Below are 20032 nucleotides of genomic sequence, written 5' to 3'. Positions count from 1 at the left end.
ATTTTACCTCTAACAAATATCCATATAACTTTTTAATTACATAGTCATCAGAACCCATTAATATCTTATCTAGATTAGTCAAAACATTATAAAAACCTTCTTATTTGAGATCTTCTCGATATCTAGAAAATATTTGCATATATGAAAACCAATCCATCTTACATCCCTGATCTTCTAGATCTTGCTTTAACTTAAGTTCACCCTTTTCATCCAATAACTCACTATATCTAACAATTTGTTCCCCTTTAAATATTACTGGATATGAAAAAGCTTCAATTGTAGATATCCAGACTGGACTCTTCAAATAATGATGTTTTTTAACCTTCTCCCAATTCAACCACAAAGCTTTGCGTATCTGACGTCTTCTAAAGTACCCCTGTATTTTGGTTCCTTTATACCATAAAAAGGCATGCCATCCCGTCAACAAATCATGTCCCTCCAAGTTCAATAATCTCGTATTTCTTAAAGTTATCCATTCTTTGATCCACATTAAACTTGTTGCTTGATAATATAGTTCAAAATTAGGCAAGTATACTGCTTTATACTGAACTGGTGAAGACACGCTTGGAATGCTGAGTCCAGTTTTGGTCATGAAGATAAAAAAATTGTTGAGACTCTAAAAAGAATGCAGAAAAGAGCAAAAAAGATGGCTGGGCTTCTGGAGGCTAAACTGCACGATGAACAGTTGTGGAAAGTAGGTATATCTGGCCTATTAAAGAGAAGGATTAGGGGTGTCGTGATAGCTGTCTTTCAGTACTCGAGGGGCCGTCACAGAGAAGAGAGGTTGTTGGCCTATTCTCCAAACTACCTGCTGGAAGTAAGCTGGAAGATCTTTAAAGGGAGATGGAAACTTATCAAGGAGAGACCCAACATAGAACTAAGGAGGAATTTCCTGATAGTGAGAACAATTAATCAGTGGCATGTCTTGCCTCCAGAAGTTGTGTGTGCTCCATCACTGGAGGTCTTCAAGAAGAGACTGACGGCCATTTATCCAGAATGGTATAGGGCAATGGGTTGGACTAGAAGACCTCGAAGGTCCCTTCCAATTCTGTTTTTGTTCTATTTTCTTCCAGATCATTTTGACCAAAGCATGGAACCTGTGCTAGAGCTACCAAAAGCATTGGAAGAGAAAGCGGACTCACCAGATGAGCATGGAAGCCAGGATCCCACCCTTCCCGAAGGAGGCCATGGGTCAGCAGTCAGAGAGCAGCCTTCACAGTGTAGCGAAGAGCCTCCACACCAGCAGCTCTCCTTCCGACAGGAGACCCTGGACCGGCAAGTCTTGGAGTACATGGAGGTGGCTCTTTTCCTGAGTCCAGAAGAACAGCAGAGGCGGTGGCTTGCCATTCTGACCACTTTTCTGAAGGTTAGTTGGATTTCATATTATTGGATATTTTCAATAGAAGGACATCCAGCTGATATCCATAGCAAAAAAGAAAAAAGAAAAGAAAAGAACAAAAGCAGAAAGGAAATGGCCTACCTGAAAAGGTAGCAGGGAAGGTGTCATTTTACTTCCATTTGGAAACAGCAGTTGGTTTCAGGTTGCGAGGCAGCGTTGTTCAGTGGATTGCTTAAGAACTGCTTGATGGGACAAGGACCCACAGAGGCAACACTGGGAGTCTTGGAAATGTTTAGCAGAGAGAGGAAATTAAAGCTGCTTGAAATAGTGTTGCAGAATTTATTTAATTCCACCCCATACTTGTGCTCTCTCGTGTCATTATGTTTACTTTATTACTTTAACAAAGGGCAACATTCAGGCTTCTTAAACAGAATACGCCTATGTAAAGGGACATAGATTTACTTCACCTGTGATTTGTGCTATGGAAGTGTCAACCTTTTACTGAGGTGAAGCCGAAAACCACAAATTTTTAAGTCAGCTACATTTGCAGTTGATTAGAAACCCTTTTTTAAAATCAATTTTCCTGTTAGATTGATTTTGGGGTAACGGTATGATTATGGTGGCTGAGTTGTTGAGGATCATGCAAACTCAGCTTCATAACACCACAGAGACGTTTTTCTTACAAATGATGCCACGGATCAGATGGAGCTGAACAGGGGTTGTTGTTAAGGGTTCATTACAGAATGCAGCAATGTTGCTTAGCTGTGGCTTTTAATTAGCAATGAAGGAGCAATTGGCACCCCATCTGCGTAAACTCTCCTTTGCTAGCATTCGCTGACTAACTTCCAGGTTCTTCTTTGTACAAGTTCTTTAAATCCAGGGTGGACCTAAGAGAACACTGAGCCTAAATGACAGCACACAAGTTTTTCATACTGTTATCATTTCAGAATATTCTCCTTTTGCTTGATCTAGTTTGTGACAATTTAGCTTTGGTGTTTTTCTGTTGTAGTCTGTTGTATTTTTACACCAATGGCTCATAAACAAAAAAACAACCTGTAAAAGTACAACTGACCAGAATAGCAATTGTACTGGGAGTGAGTGGCCTAGAAATTAATGAACTAAATAAGTGTTGGGGCATATTTGAATTAACACCCAGTGTATATGGAGGAATGGGATTGCACGTCTCTTTTCTCTTTATTGTCCACCAGTTCAAAGCTGTTTGATCCTTGTGAGTTACAGATCCCCAAAGGTTATAAAGATGGATTGGGCCTTCTCTGCCTTTAAGTTGAGAAGAAGGCCCTGAGAGGTGGAAAGCAGCCACTGGGACGATCCAGGTGCTGAGCCTGTCCTGAGTAGGGATGTCCAATTCAAGATGGCAGTTCGGATGACCTAGTTGGCTTCTCTGGCTCCAGGAGAACCCATTCTGGAAGGTGCTGGGAATGCAGTAGTTGTTAGAAAGCCATGGTAGTTATCCTACATTCCTCAAAGGACAATCCTGAATGTAAGAAGCTTCCAGCTAAGAACAAAAATCAGTCAGGGAAAAAAATCATTCTTGTAGGGAAAATTACCAAGTCAATGCATTGAATGTCAATAATTTTTTTTTTACATTTAAAAAAAACACATTTTAGGCCTGGGAGCAGTCAGATGGCAGTGTCTATTTTCCAAATATCCAGCTTTTAGCAAGTGAAACTTCCAGTTTTCTGGTGAAAGAAATCAAGAAGAAAATGAATGGAAATCCAGCAGGTGGGCCTCTTTATGTACTTAACCTGCAGCCTGCTCTCTGCTTTCTGATTTATCTTGTTGTTGAAAAGATCTGCGCCAACCATGTCCAGCAGACATTAAAAACTCTTGTCTTTATAGCTCTGTTTTATTCAGGCCAGATCAGGATACCAGTTCATTCCTTTAGGGTACGATAGCATGAATGATGAGGATACGGAATGGGAGAATTCTATAAAAAATTGTAAGTGGCCACAGACAAAAAGATTAATATTGTACTAGGTGTGACTGCAGGGAAAATTCCCAGAGTCGGCAAGGAGCCAGGAAATTATGCTGCTTTCCTAGAACTGCTGTAATTTAGTGGTTGCTTTATACAGCAGTTATTTCTAGTGTGTTGAATGGATTTCTGAATGGTTGATTGTAAGCACACGTGCAGAGTAATGATGTTCTGCAGTCGTGTCATTCTTCACATTTGTCTGGCATCTATCACCATTGGCACCTCTGCCATCTGCTGACCCTCTTGCTCCTTTCTTGCATGGTGTGAATATTGGCCGCCACAAGAACAGAAGACGCTCGACTGCTTGTGTGGCAATTTCTGCAGTGGAAGGGAGAGCTGGATTCTGCCGGTTACCTGCTGCTAAAATCAATCTACTCACTTTCACTCTACACCTCGGTAAGAGAAAGATCTTCCCTCTTCTTCATGCAGTTCGAAGCATTGGCATCAAGGCCGCAAGAATGCTCCGTTCACTCATCTGACTCAAATCAAACTAAAACCTTGATTATGGTTATAGACCTGCATAGGAAGGGTAGGGTGGTCAATTAAAAAGCATAGAATCTACATCACAGTCTAAAAGAATTATGAAAACATTGTATGTCGTAGCAGAGACTGAAAACAGCACAATAGACTGGTGTGCCCTGGCTAGTTATGCAGTAATGGTGAGATGAGGCTCCAAGCGCTGGAGAAGGAGACGTTTTGTAATCTATGGAGACTCTCAGTCATGGTTGTCCCAAAGGTGCTTTTCCAAAAAGCAACTGGGTTTCCTTAGTTTCTCTTTTTTTTCCCTTGAAAAATCGCTTTTCTGTCGTTTCTATTTATTACTCAATAGTAGAATAATCACATTACTCCAACATATATATATACACATTATAATATTCATTTGTTCTTATCTACACATTTATATTCATTTATATTTACCTCTCTTTATTTAATGTTGTTCAGTTACTTTAAGTTTCATCAATATTAAGTTAAATATTTCTTGTTCTGATTTCTATTTTCGAGCCAACTGTACATTTTATTCCATATTTCATAATAGTTCGAATCCTCTCTCTCTTTCAACTCCATAGTCATTTTATCCATCTCTGCGCATTCTAGAATTTTCCTTATTACAGTTTCGTCTGATGGTATATTTTTTTGTTTCCAATTTTTTTGTGAATGTGATTCTTGCTGCGGTAAGTATGTGCAATATAATGTATTAAAGGGTTTTATTCATTTTCAGGTCCAGTATTCCTAATGAAAACAATTCAATTTTCATATCTATTTTTTGCTTTGTAATTTCTTCCAACCATTTTTGAATTTGACACCAATACTTCCTTGTGATGGGGCATGTCCACCACATATGGTAGAATGTTCTGGATTTATAGTTATATCTCCAACAATTAGGTGATAAATTGGGATACTTCTTGGCCAATCTCGCTGGTGGCAAATGCCACCTATAAAACATTTTATAGAGGTTTTCTTTGTAGGTAACTGCTGTTGTGAGTTTGTAGTTCCTTTCCCATAGTTTGTCCCACTGTTCTAATTCTATGCTGTGGCCGAAATTTCTTCCCCAACTAATCATCGTTTCTTTTACAACTTCCTCTTCCATTTTATGTCTTAGTAGAAATTTATATAATTTTGTAATAATTTTTCCTTCTGTTCCCAATAAAATTTTATCCAACTCCAATTGTTTTTCATATATGCTGAATTGTTCTTGATTTTTTTTAGTCTTGTTTTGATTTGTAGTACGGCCACCATTCTATATTTATTCCTTGTGTTTTCAATGTTTGCACTGATTTTAATTCTCCTTTCTCGTCTAAAATTTCTGAGTATCTTACCATTTTACTGAGGTCTATTGTATTTGGGTGTGTCATTGCCTTCATTGTCGATAGCCAATTTGGGATTTTCATACAGTAGCCAGTCTAAGATTAAAATTTTGGGGGTTTGGGGATGAAACCACAGAATCAGGTAATGCATTCCAGGCATTGACCACTCTGTTGCTGAAGTCATGTTTTGCAATTGAGTTTGGAGCAGTTCACTTTAAGTTTGTATCTATTGTGTGCTCATGTATTGTTGTGGCTGAAGCTGAAGTAGTCATTGACAGGTAGGACATTGTAGCAGATGATTTAATAAGCTATGCTTAGGTCATACCGAAGGCGGCGTAGTTCTAAATTTTCTAAGCCCAAAGTTTCAAGTCTGGTGGCATAAGGTATTTTGTTGTGAGCAGAGGAGTGGAGGACTCTTCTTGTGAAATATTTCTGGACACGTTCAATTGTATTAATGTCCGATACGCAGTACAAGTTCCAGACAGATGAGCTGTATTTGAGAATTGGTCTAGCAAATGTTTTGTATGCTCTGGTTAGTAGTGTAATATTACCAGAGAAGAAGCTACACAAGATTAGGTTTACAACCCTTAATGCCTTTTTGGCGATGTTGTTACAGTGGGCTTTGGCACTTAGATCATTTGATATGAGTAGTTCAAGGTCCTTGACTGAGTGAGTGTGATCTACAAGGTCGTGTCCACTCAGCTTGTACTTTGTGTTCTGATTCCTTTTGCCAATGTGTAAGACAGAGCATTTGTTGTTTGAGATTTGGAGTTGCCAATTTTTTGACCATTCCGACATAAAGTCAAGATCTTTTTGAAGGGTAGCAGCATTGTTGGTGGTGTTAAACAGTTTTACATCATCTGCGAAGAAAATGCAGTTACTTATAATATGAGCACAAAGGTCATTTATGTATAGTATGAAGAGTGTTGGTCCTACAACACTGCCTTGGGGGACACAGCTATTAACAGGTGCAGGATTTGATAGGGCTCTCCCTATTTTGACCACTTGTTGTCTGTTTTGACAGGAACACGGTTATCCAATTATGGAGGGGTCCGGAGATGCCCTTGGTTTTAGTTTTAGAAGTAGTTTATCATGTACCACTGAATCAAAGGCTTTACAGAAGTCTATGTAAATTGCATCTATTGCTTTGCCCTGATCAAGATTTGTAGTCCATATGTTTTTGCAGTGTAGAAGTTGTAGATTACAGGATAATTTTTTTCTGAAACCAAATTGTTTATTAGAGAGTAGGTTGTTTGTTTCTAGGTGGAGGGTAATGGATTGGTTGATGATTGATTCCGTGACTTTGCAGGTGACGCAGCATAAAGAGATTGGTCTGTAATTTTTGACTAGGCTGGGGTCTCCCTTTTTGAAGATAGGGATGACCGTGGCTAGTGACCATAGGTTGGGTAGGGAGCTGGTCCTGAAAGATTTTTGAAATTATGCTTAGGGGTTCTGCTATAGCAGAAGTGCGCATTTTTTAAGAAGTGTGCACATAATCCATCAGGTCCAATAGATAGAGATGGTTTTAGTCTAACATAGTGCCTTTTCAACGTTATCTTCTGTGAAATCTATTTGTGTTAGCCATTGCTGTTTACAAAGACTGAACTTTTCTCACCAGCCTTATTTTTCCCCACTAAAAATGCTCTCTGGGCAGATTCTGAAATGAGCATCAAACATTGTATTATTTTCTTTGGGGCAGGAACAGGAACTCCGGTGGAATATAATCAAGTCTGGGTTGCCTGTGACGTTGCTGCAGTGCCTACACCTCTTCTTTGTATCTGCCCTGGAAACGGCTCCTGGGGACAGGGAAGAGGAGCAGCAGGCCACACGGAAGACCCAAGAAATGCTGGTGCAGGTGGGTGGTTGCAGCTGGGCCTGGAGGGGCCATCTAAAAATAGACTAGAACCGGATGTTTTGTTCTTTTTTTAAAAAAAGATTTATTTGAATCAAATAGTGGTATTATTGTTTTTGTATACTTTTAGACAATGGTCAATATTTATGCAGAAAAACAAGGTGTGGAGATGCTTCTCATGTCAAGTCATCTTAAATCTTTGATCATAGCAAGATCCTCCCTCTGGGATCAAGGCAGCCCTGCTTGGAAACAGCCTACAAGCCAAGTGCTACAAACGATTTCAAAGGCCCTTTCCGAGACCACCATTTCATACCTGCAAGGTAACTGGCCCTGATTTCCCCTTGCCTCCATTCAGGGGCCTCAGTCCCTGATCCTTGCTCACTTAATGTGAGGGGGGGTGCGGCTTCCCAGGACGTCTCCCTTTTGATTCTCCATAATTACAAATGACTCTTTGTTTTCTAATGGAGCACAATTGCATCCCCTCTCTCCTTTCAATCCACTGTTCTTTCTGATTTTCTTTCCTTAAATGTGCAGGTCCTGTTTTACCTGCAAGAGCCTGATAATTATTTCTAAATTTTCCGTGCAAAACATTTTCTGCGCCTCTTGTAACAGCCTTTGTGGCTGTTATTTTCATCCACGGAGGAAGCTCCTTTGCTGGACTGCATTCCCTTGGAAGTTGCTTCAGTAATCAGCTTACCTTGTACTCTGCTCTTTGAATTGATAAAACTCCCTTTAAAAAAATTTTGTTTCATCAGCTGAAATGTGGCCATTTTTGGTGGTCATTTTCTTCAAGGACTGTTACAAGTTTGCAAGCCACAACTGCAGGTTCACCGCCTCTCTTGCTGGTGTTTCATGCTGTGTGACTGGGAGAAGTTTCTTGAGCCGGCTGCTACCTCAGGTGCTGGAACGGTTGACAGTTGGCGTTATTTCTCCTTTAGCCTTGGGCTGCTGTCCAACTTTTCATAGAGTTCCGATTAGATTAATCCAATTTGAGTAATCCAGCAGGTTGCTGACCCTTTGACTGGATCCAATAAGGCTCTAATTATATTCTTACACTTATTCTTTCTTGATTTAAACATTTTTTCCAATTCAGAGTTTGTAGGTTATATTTTGGTATGTATGAAGCTTAATGTACATTAATCTTATGGTGCCAGAAGAATAAGTAGAAATTTCTATAAAACAGAGTGAGGATCAGTGGTGGGTTGCCCCGGGTTCGGACCGGTTCGCAGGAACCGCTGGTAAAACCGGCGGGAGGCTCTGCCCACTGACCCGGACGTCATCATAGGTGATCTGCACATGTGCAGAAGCTTCTGCGCATGTGCAGAAGAGCACGCGGGCACAATGCGAACTGGTGGTAAAGGTAAGAAGAACCCACCCCTGGTGAGGATGACTACAATCTTACATGTGGCGTTTACCTATTATATGCAATACTTTTCTATCTACAGATTGCATCAAAACTTCTATTTACAATTTGTCACAGCTTGATGATTCCTCGCCTACTTGGGAAGTATGTGAATCCATCAATATTATCCTGCATTTTGTGAGGAATTCCTACCCGATTTCCCCAGCCTTGCTTTTGGAGTTTGAGAGCAATGGTGGCCACCAGCTGCTGTTGAAATTTTTTTTAAGGCAAGTCAATTGATAGCATAGTGGCTGCCAAGATGTGACGCTGGCAGATTTTCACCTTACTGTTTTATTTGGGGAGAAAATACATTCAAGTACCTTTTAACATTCATGTATGCTTGTAAATGCACATTTCTTTCCAGTGATGGAATTGGGGTATTAAACCATTCTGGACAATAACATGTTGCATCTAAAATGCAGATTATTCAGTTTTCTTGTATGGACTTTCCCTTTAACCTCTGGTCAAATGTTCCTCAGGGATAGACTTTAATAACTTTATCCCACACTTCTTGCAAACATAAATCAAAGCTTGTGCCTTTTTCTAGGCATGTTTGTCACGTTCAGGACAGAACAAAAGAACACAATGATTCGTAGTATCCATAGATCAACGACTGTGGGCTCATCCTTGCTAAAGCTGAGCAGTGCATACCATGGGGCTTTCCCGTCCCCCCCCCACCAGTGAACTGTTCTAATGCATCACTAGAGCTCCTTCCCCATCAGTGGCACCGGAAAATCAGAGAATCCCAGCAGAATCCCTTTGAGAGGGAAACCTAACCCTTCGCCCAGAGATGGGCTGCTGCCAGTTCTGACTGGTTCGCCCAAACCGATTGTCCCAATTCTGCATGGTTCAGAGAACCAGTAAATTGGGCCACCGGCTGGCCTTGCCCCTGCCCGGTTTTCGGGACATTTTCAGGCTGTTTTTCCGGCCAAAATCGGCCCAAAAAACAGCCTGAAAACAGCCCAAAAAACGGCCTGAAAATGGCCCCAAAAACGTCCTGAAAATGGCCCAAAAAAGCTGCCTGTGAGAGGAAGAGAAGCTGGGTGAGCTGGACCTCATCCCAGAAGCAGCAACCTCGCACTCTTCCCCTCTCTGCTAGTCCCCTTCTTTGCATGGGATTGCCCAGCAGTGGAGATGGAGAGGGAGAAAGGGGCAGCGTTTCTGTGTGGCACTCTCCCCTCAATGCTAGTGGCCACCTCTGCCCCCTTCTCCCTCTCCATCTCCACTTCCATGCGAAGAAGGGGGCGTCTGGGTCCAGTTTACCCAGCTTCTCTTCCTCTCGCAGCCGGCTTTCCCCAGTCTAGCTTGATGCAGTCTCTCTCTCTCTCTTTCACACACACACACACACACACACACACACAGAGACAAATGGGTTGGATCCAGAGATGGGTTTCAGCAGGTTCTGACCAGTTCTGAGAACCAGTAGTGGAAATTTTGAGTAGTTTGGAGAACCGGTAAATACCACCTCTGACTGGCCCCACCCCATCTATTCTCTGCCTCCGGAGTCCCAGCTGATTGGGAGAGAATGGGGATTTTGCAGTATCCTTCCCCTGGAGTGGGTTGGTAATGGAGATTTTGCAGTATCCTTCCCCCAGGAGTGGGGAGGAAATGGGGATTTTGCAGTATCCTTCCCCTGGAGTGAGGTGGGAATGGAGCTTTGGAGTATCCTTCCCCACCAAGCCACGCCCACCAAGCCATGCCACGCCCACCAAGCCACACCCACAGAACCGGTAGTAACATTTTTTGAAACCCAACACTGGTTGGATCTTTCTTTCCTCCCGCCCCGCCACCGGAGACCCCTGAATTCCCTCCCCAACCCTGCCTGTCCCATATAGATACCACCCACACAAATGACATAGAGTTGGCCACACCCACTCAGTCACATGACCCCCCCCCCACCCAGCCATGCCCACCCAGCCAGTCATTAAGGCAGAGAACTGGTTGTTAAAAAATTTGGAGCCCATCACTGCCTTCGCCCCTTCTAAAAACTACTTCAGGAGGACACCAACCTTTTCCCAAAACCCAGCAGCCGACTGACCAACCAAGCTTTAAGGAGAAAGAGGTATTCTTCTAGAGCTTCACAGATTGCGAGAAGTGATAATATCACTTTATACCGCAACAGTGAGGTCACACTTGAATACAGTGCCCAGTTCTGGTCCCCATGATACAACAAAGATGTTAAATCCTAGAAGGAGTGCGGAGAACAGCAACAAAGATGATTAGGGGGATGGAGGGAGGTTAAGGGAGCTAGGTATGTCTAGCCTATCAAAGAGAAGGATTAGGGGGGACACATAACAATCTTCCAGTATTGAGGGACAGTCACAGAGAAGAGGGAATTGACTCAGTGGTGAAATCCAAATTTTTTTACTACTGGTTCTGTGGGCATGGCTTGGTGGCTGTGGTGTGGCTTGGTGGGTGTGGCTTGGTGGGCATGGAACAGGAAGGATACCGCAAAATCTCCATTCCCTCCCCACTCCTGGGGGAAGGATATTGCAAAATCCCCATTCCCACCCCACTCTGGGGCCAGCCAGAGGTGGTATTTGCCGTTTCCCCGAACTGCTCAAAAGTTCCGCTGCCGGTTCTCCAGAACCTGTCAGAACCTGCTGGATTTCACCCCTGGATTGACTTATTCTCCAGAGCCCTTGAGGACAGGACAAGAAGTAATGGGTGGAAACTTACTAAAGAGAGATCCAACCTAGAACTAAGGAGAAATTTCCTGACAGTGAGAATCAATGGAATAGTTTACCTCCCAGGATTGTGGGTGTTCCATCATTGGTGATTTTCAAAAATAGACTGGGCAGTCATTTGACTGGGATAGTATAGGGTCTCCTGCCTTGAACAGTGGGTTGGACTAGAAGATCTCTAGGATCCTTACCAATTTGGTCATTGTATGATTTTTATGTTCTATGATTGCGTGCAAAATGATTCTTCCGCCAATTAAGTCTTCCAGTTGTGTTTCCAGATATGAAGGGCCACTGGACAAAAAAGAAAATGCCAGCATCAAAGAAACACTGGACTTAGTGACACAACTGACACTTTGTGGAGAAACTGAACTGAGTGTTTCACGCAATATAGTATATCCACAACTGCCACAGTTTAATGAGAAACTGCCACAGTTTAATGAGAAGCAGCCCCTTTCTTCTGGTAAGTAACTCAGGTAGGAGTGAGTTAGGACATTTAAATTAATGGCATACAAATATAATAAAATATGTCATATAGAAGATTTTAATATAGCCTAATAAATGGAAGGGGAGGGGGGAAGAAACTGCCAATAATGCGAAATGCCATGTATTGTTAGACTTACTGATCACAAACATGACTCTTCAAGAAATGCAACATAATTTTGTTTCAAGAGAATTAATTTTTTACATTGCATTTACATATTCTGGTTTCATTGTTCCTTATAAAATGGAAATTAAAAGCTGAATGCTTTAGGATAGACTTGAGCAGAGATTATTTTATTATTAAAAAGTGGTAATAAATAAAAATGATTACTCTGCCTGGAGTGTTTATAAAAGTAAAAAAATGGGACATAAATTAGATAAAAGAATAAATATCCTTTATCTGTGTCACCAGTACCATCATGTACAAACATACTTCTAATTAAAGATTTCCAAGTTCAATTAAACTCTTCTTTAAAAAAAAGATTATCATGTAATTAAATAACAGCTATATAATAGGTTGTATTTATTGAACATGTAAGAGCTATGGTGGTGCAGTGGTGAGAATGCAGTATTGCAAGCTAACTTTGCCCACTGCCAGCAGTTCAATCATAACTGGCTCAAGGTTGACCCAGACTTCCATCCTTCCGAGATGGGTAAAATGAGGACCCATATAGTTGGAGGCAACAGATTGACTCTGTAAACCATTTAGAGAAGGCTGTAAAGCACTATGGGACAGTATGTAAGTCTTTATTGCTATTGCTCACAGTAAAGTGCAAAAGTACTTTCCTTCATGCTGTGTTTAAAGAGAATATGGGTGGATGGGAAAATGTCTAGAGGGTGACCAAGAGACACACTATGAGGCCCCCTTGAAAAAGATATGCAGGCTTCACCTGGGGAAGATTAAGAATGGCCATCAGGAGGGCCTCGTGGAAGGCAGACGATCCTTGCTTTCTGCTCTAAAGAGCTATACTAAGACAAACAGCTGCAATATAATACATTTTCCTAGATTCAGCACCAGGAAGGGAGCAACAATAATTTTAAAACTGTCACAGAAATTGTTGATAGGATTATTGTTTCCACAGGAAAAAGAATAAGGAACCTGAAAGCTTTCCAAGTACTAGAACTGCTTTTTCAGAAATCCAACAACCCAAATCTCTGTCAGTACATTTTGCTTGTCCTGAAATCCATCTGGACGTGGGACCCCATGAATTTCTTCCTGCTCGAGTGGTCTCTGCAGCCCATCTGCCAGTTTGTGGGGGTCATCCCTCTCAAGCCCTTCCAGGTCCAGGCTCAGTTCTTCCAGCTGGTGGAGTCCGTGGTGGAGGACCTGTCTTATATCCCTCACGAGATCTTGAAGAAGATCCAGTGCTTGATCAATGAGAACACCGAGCCCTTGTGCGCCTCGCTTGCCTTGGGCTGCCTCCATAGCATCACACAGAGAGACCCCCTCTTGACAGATATCTTCAGGGATTCCGGACTTTTAGGAATCCTGCTTGTTCAGTTGCGTAAAGAAGCCAAAAGACTGATAAAGAAAGGTATCATATATATTAAATAAATACACATTTTTTCTAAATCTTTTCCAAACTCTTCATGCTGGGAATGGATTGCCAGCAGCTCTACCCTTTTCTCTGGTTGCCTGTGGTCTATAAGAGCCCCATCTGAAATTTACGTTTGTGTTGATCCCAAATTCCCAACTAGACAATCTGTCCTGTAGGATGTGCTGCTTCCTCCCGCTGGACCTTCTTTTAGTGCCAGCAGAGGTTGGACACTCTTCCTGCTTTTTAGGGGAATGAAACATTTGCTCAGAGAAATTTGCTTCCTTCTCCTTTCCCTCCATCATTCACGGTATATAAGCAGTTTTCTGTCAAAGGCTAATCTGAGATGTTACCTGCTCATGGCTTCATTGGATCCTTCCCACCCTTTCTTCATACTTTTGATATTTTCCTTAAATCCCCCTCCCTCCTTTATAGGTTCCATTTTAATTTCAAACAGCCCCCCCCCCCAATCTCCTTAACTAAATCCTGATGTTTCTTGTTTTTCACACTGTTTTGTCTTCCAAATCTGTTGCATCTCCTCACCTCCTGAGGCAGCAGGTCAGAATGACAGAGCTCTGTCATTCTGAGCTCTGTCATTCTGAGAATTTATTTTCCTATTTCTGGAAAGGACAGCCATCCATATCCAGCGCTACTCATGAGGAAATTGATCTGGTTTCTTGTCATGCAGGAAGCACTCAAACAAGTTCTCAGGTGTCAGAAGAGGAGAATCTCCTCAAATGGATTCTGAAGATGGCAGCCGCTCTGGTGGTGGGATCTGTCAGGAACACAGGTAAAAAAGAGGAGAACCCGCCCAGTTTCACTGGCCACAACATGAGGGTTGCGGATATTAGTTCATGGGAAACTTCATCTGTTGCTTCCTCTGCTGAGCCTGAAGCGAGTGGATAGTCCAGTCACCTGGTAGATATTTGCTTTTCTAGTCTTGCCACTGTTCTGGTCCGTGGAAGATTCATGATTCAGGAAACTCTCCATGAAAATAAGAACAGACCATGGGAAAGAAAGAGAGGCAACTTTTTCCCACATAGTTTTCTAAAGGCAATTTCCTAACATGTGCAGGGACTTAGGGACCTGGCTATGGATTCAGAAAAATCTTACAATTTTAGAGAAGCTTTAAGGCGATTACAAATTAATTTGTGCAACATAAAGCATGCTAATGTTGGGTTAGACTAATTCAACAGAGGAAATGCAATTACTTTTCCTTTTCATGGAATCTTAAAGAAGGTCCACATAACAGAAGGCTATTTCTGTCTCTATTTGTGTCTTTTTTGTGTCATTTTTCAATATTTTCCTATCTTTCTTAATCAGAAATTTTTTTTTGAAAGGGTGGCAGAATTGAAAACATTTTCATGGACATTAGAATGCTTGTGGCAGGCACCTTCAGAGATGCCTTCCCATCTTTCAGTGGAAAGAATTCATACAGTGAGACAGGAAAGCCGAGATGGGCTACAAAGAACGATGATCCTTAGGACCCCAGAGCTAAATACTTTGGAAGCAGTGGTGAAATCCAAATTTTTTTACTACCAGTTCTGTGGGCGTGGCTTGGTGGGCATGGTGTTGCTTGGTGGGCGTGGCTTGGTAGGTGTGGCAGGGGAAGGATACTGCAAAATCCCCATTCCCTCCCCACTCCTGGGGGAAGAATATTGCAAAATCTCCATTCCCACACAACTCTGGGGCCAGCCAGAGGTGGTATTTGCCGGTTCTCCGAACTGCTCAAAATTTCCGCTACCAGTTCTCCAGAACCTGCTGGATTTCACTCCTGTGGAAGTATTTGCAGGGTGGCCACAGCAGCATAAGGCGAGCTGCACAGCGGATCATAAGGCGATCTGCACAAGGAAGAAATGCTTAAGAGCAAAAGATTGAGAAGGAGACTGCACCAATTTTGGCACATAGTAACAACACCAATTTTTCAGGAGTGGGGCAATAAATATCTTAAGATTTCACATAAGCCATGGGCTTTACTCCTTTCATACAATGTTGCGTTCATTGTACTATGAAATTTAATGATTCTAGTAACTGATCTATGAACCTGGTCATACATTATAAAATAATCTATGAAATTATTATCATTAAGTGACCATCCTTCAGATTCTGCTTGGAACATGGCTTAATAGTAAGTTATACATGTGATTTCTCAGTGATTCTCAGGGACTATGGCATGGTGCCCTACATCAAGATTTATGTGGATAGCGAGCTGTACCGAAGTGATGCCGTGAACATCCTGGAGCAGTTGTCCATAATCAACCCTGAGGAGTACATGAGCTCCATTATTGGGGCTCTCTGCTCCTCTACTCAGGGCGAACTACACTTCAAGCTGGATCTACTTAAAGTAAGGAATAGTAAATGCCAGATCTATCTTATTTGAAAAAGATTAAGGGTTGGGCTTTGTTCCTCTACTAGACCATGAATCATAGGGAAGTTCTAAACTATGGAAATATAGTTACTTTGCCTCATAGGGAAATAATTTATTGAAATGTGTCACCAGCCCCTAAAACTGACCTCTAACTGAAGACTGAAAATACTATTGGCCATTAGGAAGAATTACCTGGTCGTAAGTCCTGCCCAAGAGTGGAACAGGTTGCCTCGTGAAGTGATATGTCCACCTTCCTTGGAAGTCTTACCAAAGAAGGTGGGCGGGCACCCATTCTAAAATCTTTAGTAGATCCTGCAGGGATCAGGGGTTTGCACTAAGAGATTTCTCCTGTATCTTCCAACTTGGTGAATGATGTGTGTGTGTGTGTATTTGGCAATTGCTGCCCCTGAAGATATGACCCAATATCAGATACATTTCTTGGCCTCTAAAAACCATTGCTGCTGCAATGGTCAATAACTACTTAAAGAAAGTCAACGGTCCATTAAGGGGATCAGGAGAGAAGACCGTTAAGAGCAATTATCCTTTTCAGTGGCCTCATGAACAGCCAAAATTTGGATTCAGTCCTCAAGGCCCCCAATCTGGTGCTTTTATAAGGCCAAGAAGGCTTAAAATAAGATGGGAATGATTATTGGAATAGAGAGAGCAGGTTTAGCTTGTGGGGCTATTTTTATTTCCATCTACCATTACCCGGAGGCCTCCAGATATGAAGTGGTAGAGATGAAGAGGACGAGGCTGCTCTCAGGGAGATGGCCTCCTTGTCCAATTTCCACAGGATCCATTTGGCCACAGCGAAGAACAGAATGATAGTCAAGGGGTCCTTTGATCTATGACTTGCCATGCCTGTTCTTGGGCAGGAGACTCTTAAATCTGAGGCAGAAGCAGTAGAAAGAGGGCAGCTGGTAACTGATTAGTAAAATCTCAGATTTTTAATACTCTATATTGCCATATTGCACTAAAAGCTACATGTAGAGATGGTTGCTCATAATGACAATTTGACTAGGTTGTGAAGAGGGCAAGTGTGTCAGGCAAAATGCAAAACAGAATTAATTAACCAAGTACACAGTAAACAATTTAGAAGTTAGATTTAACTTCCCATGTTTGGAATAAGAGCCATAGTGGCGCAGTGATTAGAATGCAGTATTACAGGCTAATTCTGCCCACAGCCAGGAATTTGATCCTGACCGAGTCAAGGTTGGTTTCCATCCTTCCTAAATCAGGAAAATGAGGACCCAGATTATTGGGGGCAAGATGATGGCATTGTAAATCTTCTAGAGTGTGCTGAAAAGCAATATGAGGCAGTATATAAGTCTAAATGCACTGCTACTGCTATAAACCTAATTATATATATAATTATATAAAGACAATAGCATCTGTTGAGAGGAATTTTTCAAGAGTCCAATCATCCAGCAGGTTGGGGAAAGTAACTTACCTTAAGTAAGTTCACCCACCTAGAGACTGATGCTACTTCTAGTCCATGATACCTACTGACAGGGAAAATAATTTGGACATACTAGGGCAAGTCTATTTTCCTGAGGAAATGTGAAAAGAGGCAGTTTCTATACAGAATCTCTTATTGCTGAATTATTAGTTCTGGGAGGGACTCAACCTCCAGAGTCTTTGTTCAGAATAATTTGAATCCCACTGATGAACATTTTTCTTGTATGCTCCTGATTCTTTGTAATTCCTTTTCCATTTTTCCTAGAAGGCTGCAGAGGAAAAAAATAAAGCTATAGCTTCCGTATTAGAGAGAGTGGAAGGAAGTAACCGCCCCACTTCACACACGGATATTCTCTGTCCATTGAAGAGAACAAACCTGCCACAGCTACAGCTAATCTAAAATTCTTCTTATGGCTAAGTTTGCTGCTTGCCTGAACCGATATAAAAAATAATGCAGCTTTGATGCCTAATTCTGACAAATTATAACTATATTAATACATAATATAAGAGAATGAATTTACTAGCTGTAGCCTTTGGGATCCTGATTACATTATGTTCAAATTCAGATTGATTTGCTAATTTATATTTAGCTGTTAAACCCCAAGTGCAAGTGCTAGAGAGTTCCAGAGCGGCAGGCGGTGGGCAATTATGAGGAATAACGAAGAAAGCCATGCAGAAATAAATTCTGTTAGCTATAACTTAGTTAGGGATTTCCACTCCAGGCAGGCCTGTTACAGATTAAAGCCAGAAGAATAGACAATTAAATTGTAACAGAGTTAGAGCCAGAAGAAATGTGGTTATGACTGACCTCTCCAGATTGTGTCAAAGCCATTCTGATACATCAAGGTCCAGTTTATTAGGTTTATGCCTCTTCAGGAGTTACTGCCTGGTGTGATACATTAGCATGCAAACTGAATGGCAGTAACTAAGTTTCCTCCCTGTGTCTCTGGCACACACCCTCCCCTCTTTTAAGAGGATGAAGAAGGTAGACGTAAGGGGGAAGAGGAGGCAAAATGGGTATCAGAGAGAAGTTTGTATAGGATGAAATTTTGAAATCATATATCTTAAAAAAATTAAAACCCCTTATACAGGCAAACACATAGTCACATCCTCCTAAGTTTACAGAAGACAATTTTCTGATGAAGTAAGCTGTACTTCACAAAAGATTATGTCTTTTGATAAAACATGTTACTCTGAAAAGGTGTTACCAGATGCTTTCTGATGAAAGGATAATTCATTTTGTCTTATGATATGATAGCTGTAGCTTGTGTTCTGACATTCTATGGTCCAAAAGTCCTGGCCATAATGACTCAAACCATTACCCTCATGAAATTAGATTACTACAATGCATTCAATATGGGGCTGCTTTTGAAGCCTGCCCACAAGCCATTGTTAGTTCAAAATGCTTGATTGGTCCTAGCCACTACAATAATAAAAAAGCCTATTTTAAAGCCCAAGATTGGACCTAAGGCTTCTTATGAATTGGTGGCCGATAGGTTTTCAGGTGCAATTCAAAATGCTTGTTATTATGTATAGAATCCCAGGCAAATTAATATTTACCGTACGTAGCTGTTGCAGGGCCTCCTATGTTAACCAGAGTCAACCTGTCTAAGGGACTCTTCAGGGAGAAGCTGCTTCTGGTGCCTAACCTCCAGGAACTAGACCAGAAAATGTTTTTTTTTCCCCCTGTCATGCTATCCATGTTATTAACAAAATGATTTTCCACTAAAGGGTAGGCTGAACCCTTCTGTGAAGACCTTCTGGAAACGATCAATCTTTAGCATAGTAAATTCTTGATTTGAAGGACTTTAGTCAAGACCAGTTTTCTTCTGGAGTTGGCTGCTGTTCTTTGCAAACTTTGTATATACGCTGATAAGTTCTTCTTTCGTTTTTCTCCAATGCTAGTCTCTGTTGAAGACCCTGGTGAACCCCAAGGGTCGCTCTGCCTTCAGAACCAGCAGTGGCTTCAATGGGCTGTTTTCCCTTCTGGCTGACATGGAAGGTGCCTTGCAGGACCCGCCTTCAGGTGTCTGGGCCTCCTTTGGTCACAGCCACATATTAGGACTGATACTACGCATTCTCCAGACAATGGCAGCCGCTCTTTACTTGGACCCTGCCAATAAGGGCTTCTTCCAGAAGAACGGTCTCTTTGAGAGGATGGCGGAGGACCTTGGCATGCTTGGCTGCTTTTCAGCACAAAGGTGGGGACAAATTCCTATGCAGATCAACAAACCACGATCCTTTGTTGAGCTTTCAAATACAGCTGTTTGCTCACCTGAGCTTTTCCCAACTCGGCTAAAAAGCTGCATCAGGATATTCAGCTTCCTTGATTCCATGGCCAAGATGAACCCCTTCAACCTCAAGAGCTGCTTGGAGGAAACAGATCCTCCCACTTTGGGCATTTGGGATGGGACAGAAAATCAGCAAGAAGATTCTCCAGGGAATCTTTGGCACCATAGAAAGTCCAACAAAGTAGCTGCCGTCCAGCTGCCAGAACCCCAGAACAGGTAGGCCGTTGGCGGTTATGATATAAAAAGTTGGAAGCATTAATTTGGATGTTCTAATTATCTTATTTCTTACACGTCTTGGGGCCTATTTTTTCATGAGTGTACACATTTATAGATCACTCCAATGTAGGTTTAGTGAGAAGACAAGCTCAAATGATTTCATGTTAATTGCAGATCTAAGTATACCCTGTGTTAGTCACAAGGAAGGGGCACAATTATTTCAAGTGCAAAGGAGGTTATTGACAATTTTTCTTTGCTATCGCTTGCCATCAGCAGCTCCTCTTCTAAAGTATTTTCCCATTCCTTTAGAGAAAAGTGGTTTGAAGGACATCCTGGATAGGACAAAAGGGTGGCCTGCAGTTGGGTTCTGAACATCACGGAAGTCCATTCCAGTTCATGCGTATTTGGAAAATATAAACGTAAATGAAACTCCAATCAAACTGAGTGGCATTTTTTCATAGCCTTCTGGATCTTTCTGCTTTCAAATAATGCTTAATTTTAAGTAGAATTATACATGCATATCAATCTAAATTGGTGTTCCTCACTTTGGCAAGATGTATGGATTTCACCTGCCAGAATTCCCCAGCCGGTGTGACATCCACACATCAT

The 20032-nt window shown here is 41.7% G+C and overlaps 1 protein-coding gene across 1 annotated transcript in view; it reads left to right on the top strand.

Moving 5' to 3' along the window:
- The window catches only part of WDFY4 (WDFY family member 4), a 135141-nt gene that overhangs the window by 3323 nt on the left and 111786 nt on the right, over positions 1-20032 (top strand). The window contains exons 2-12 of the mRNA XM_034415593.2: positions 1074-1366; positions 2968-3082; positions 3622-3728; positions 6837-6992; positions 7120-7309; positions 8435-8618; positions 11354-11535; positions 12638-13090; positions 13779-13880; positions 15244-15434; positions 18822-19423. Coding sequence (XP_034271484.2) covers positions 1074-1366; positions 2968-3082; positions 3622-3728; positions 6837-6992; positions 7120-7309; positions 8435-8618; positions 11354-11535; positions 12638-13090; positions 13779-13880; positions 15244-15434; positions 18822-19423 — 2575 coding nt within the window. The remainder of the gene's footprint in view (positions 1-1073; positions 1367-2967; positions 3083-3621; positions 3729-6836; positions 6993-7119; positions 7310-8434; positions 8619-11353; positions 11536-12637; positions 13091-13778; positions 13881-15243; positions 15435-18821; positions 19424-20032) is intronic.

Source organism: Pantherophis guttatus, chromosome 5, assembly GCF_059756535.1.
Source record: "Pantherophis guttatus breed Tessera chromosome 5, ASM5975653v1, whole genome shotgun sequence".
In the NCBI taxonomy this organism is placed as follows: domain Eukaryota; kingdom Metazoa; phylum Chordata; class Lepidosauria; order Squamata; family Colubridae; genus Pantherophis; species Pantherophis guttatus.
Note: the sequence above shows the minus strand (reverse complement) of the source record. Positions and strands in the feature narration are given on the sequence as shown.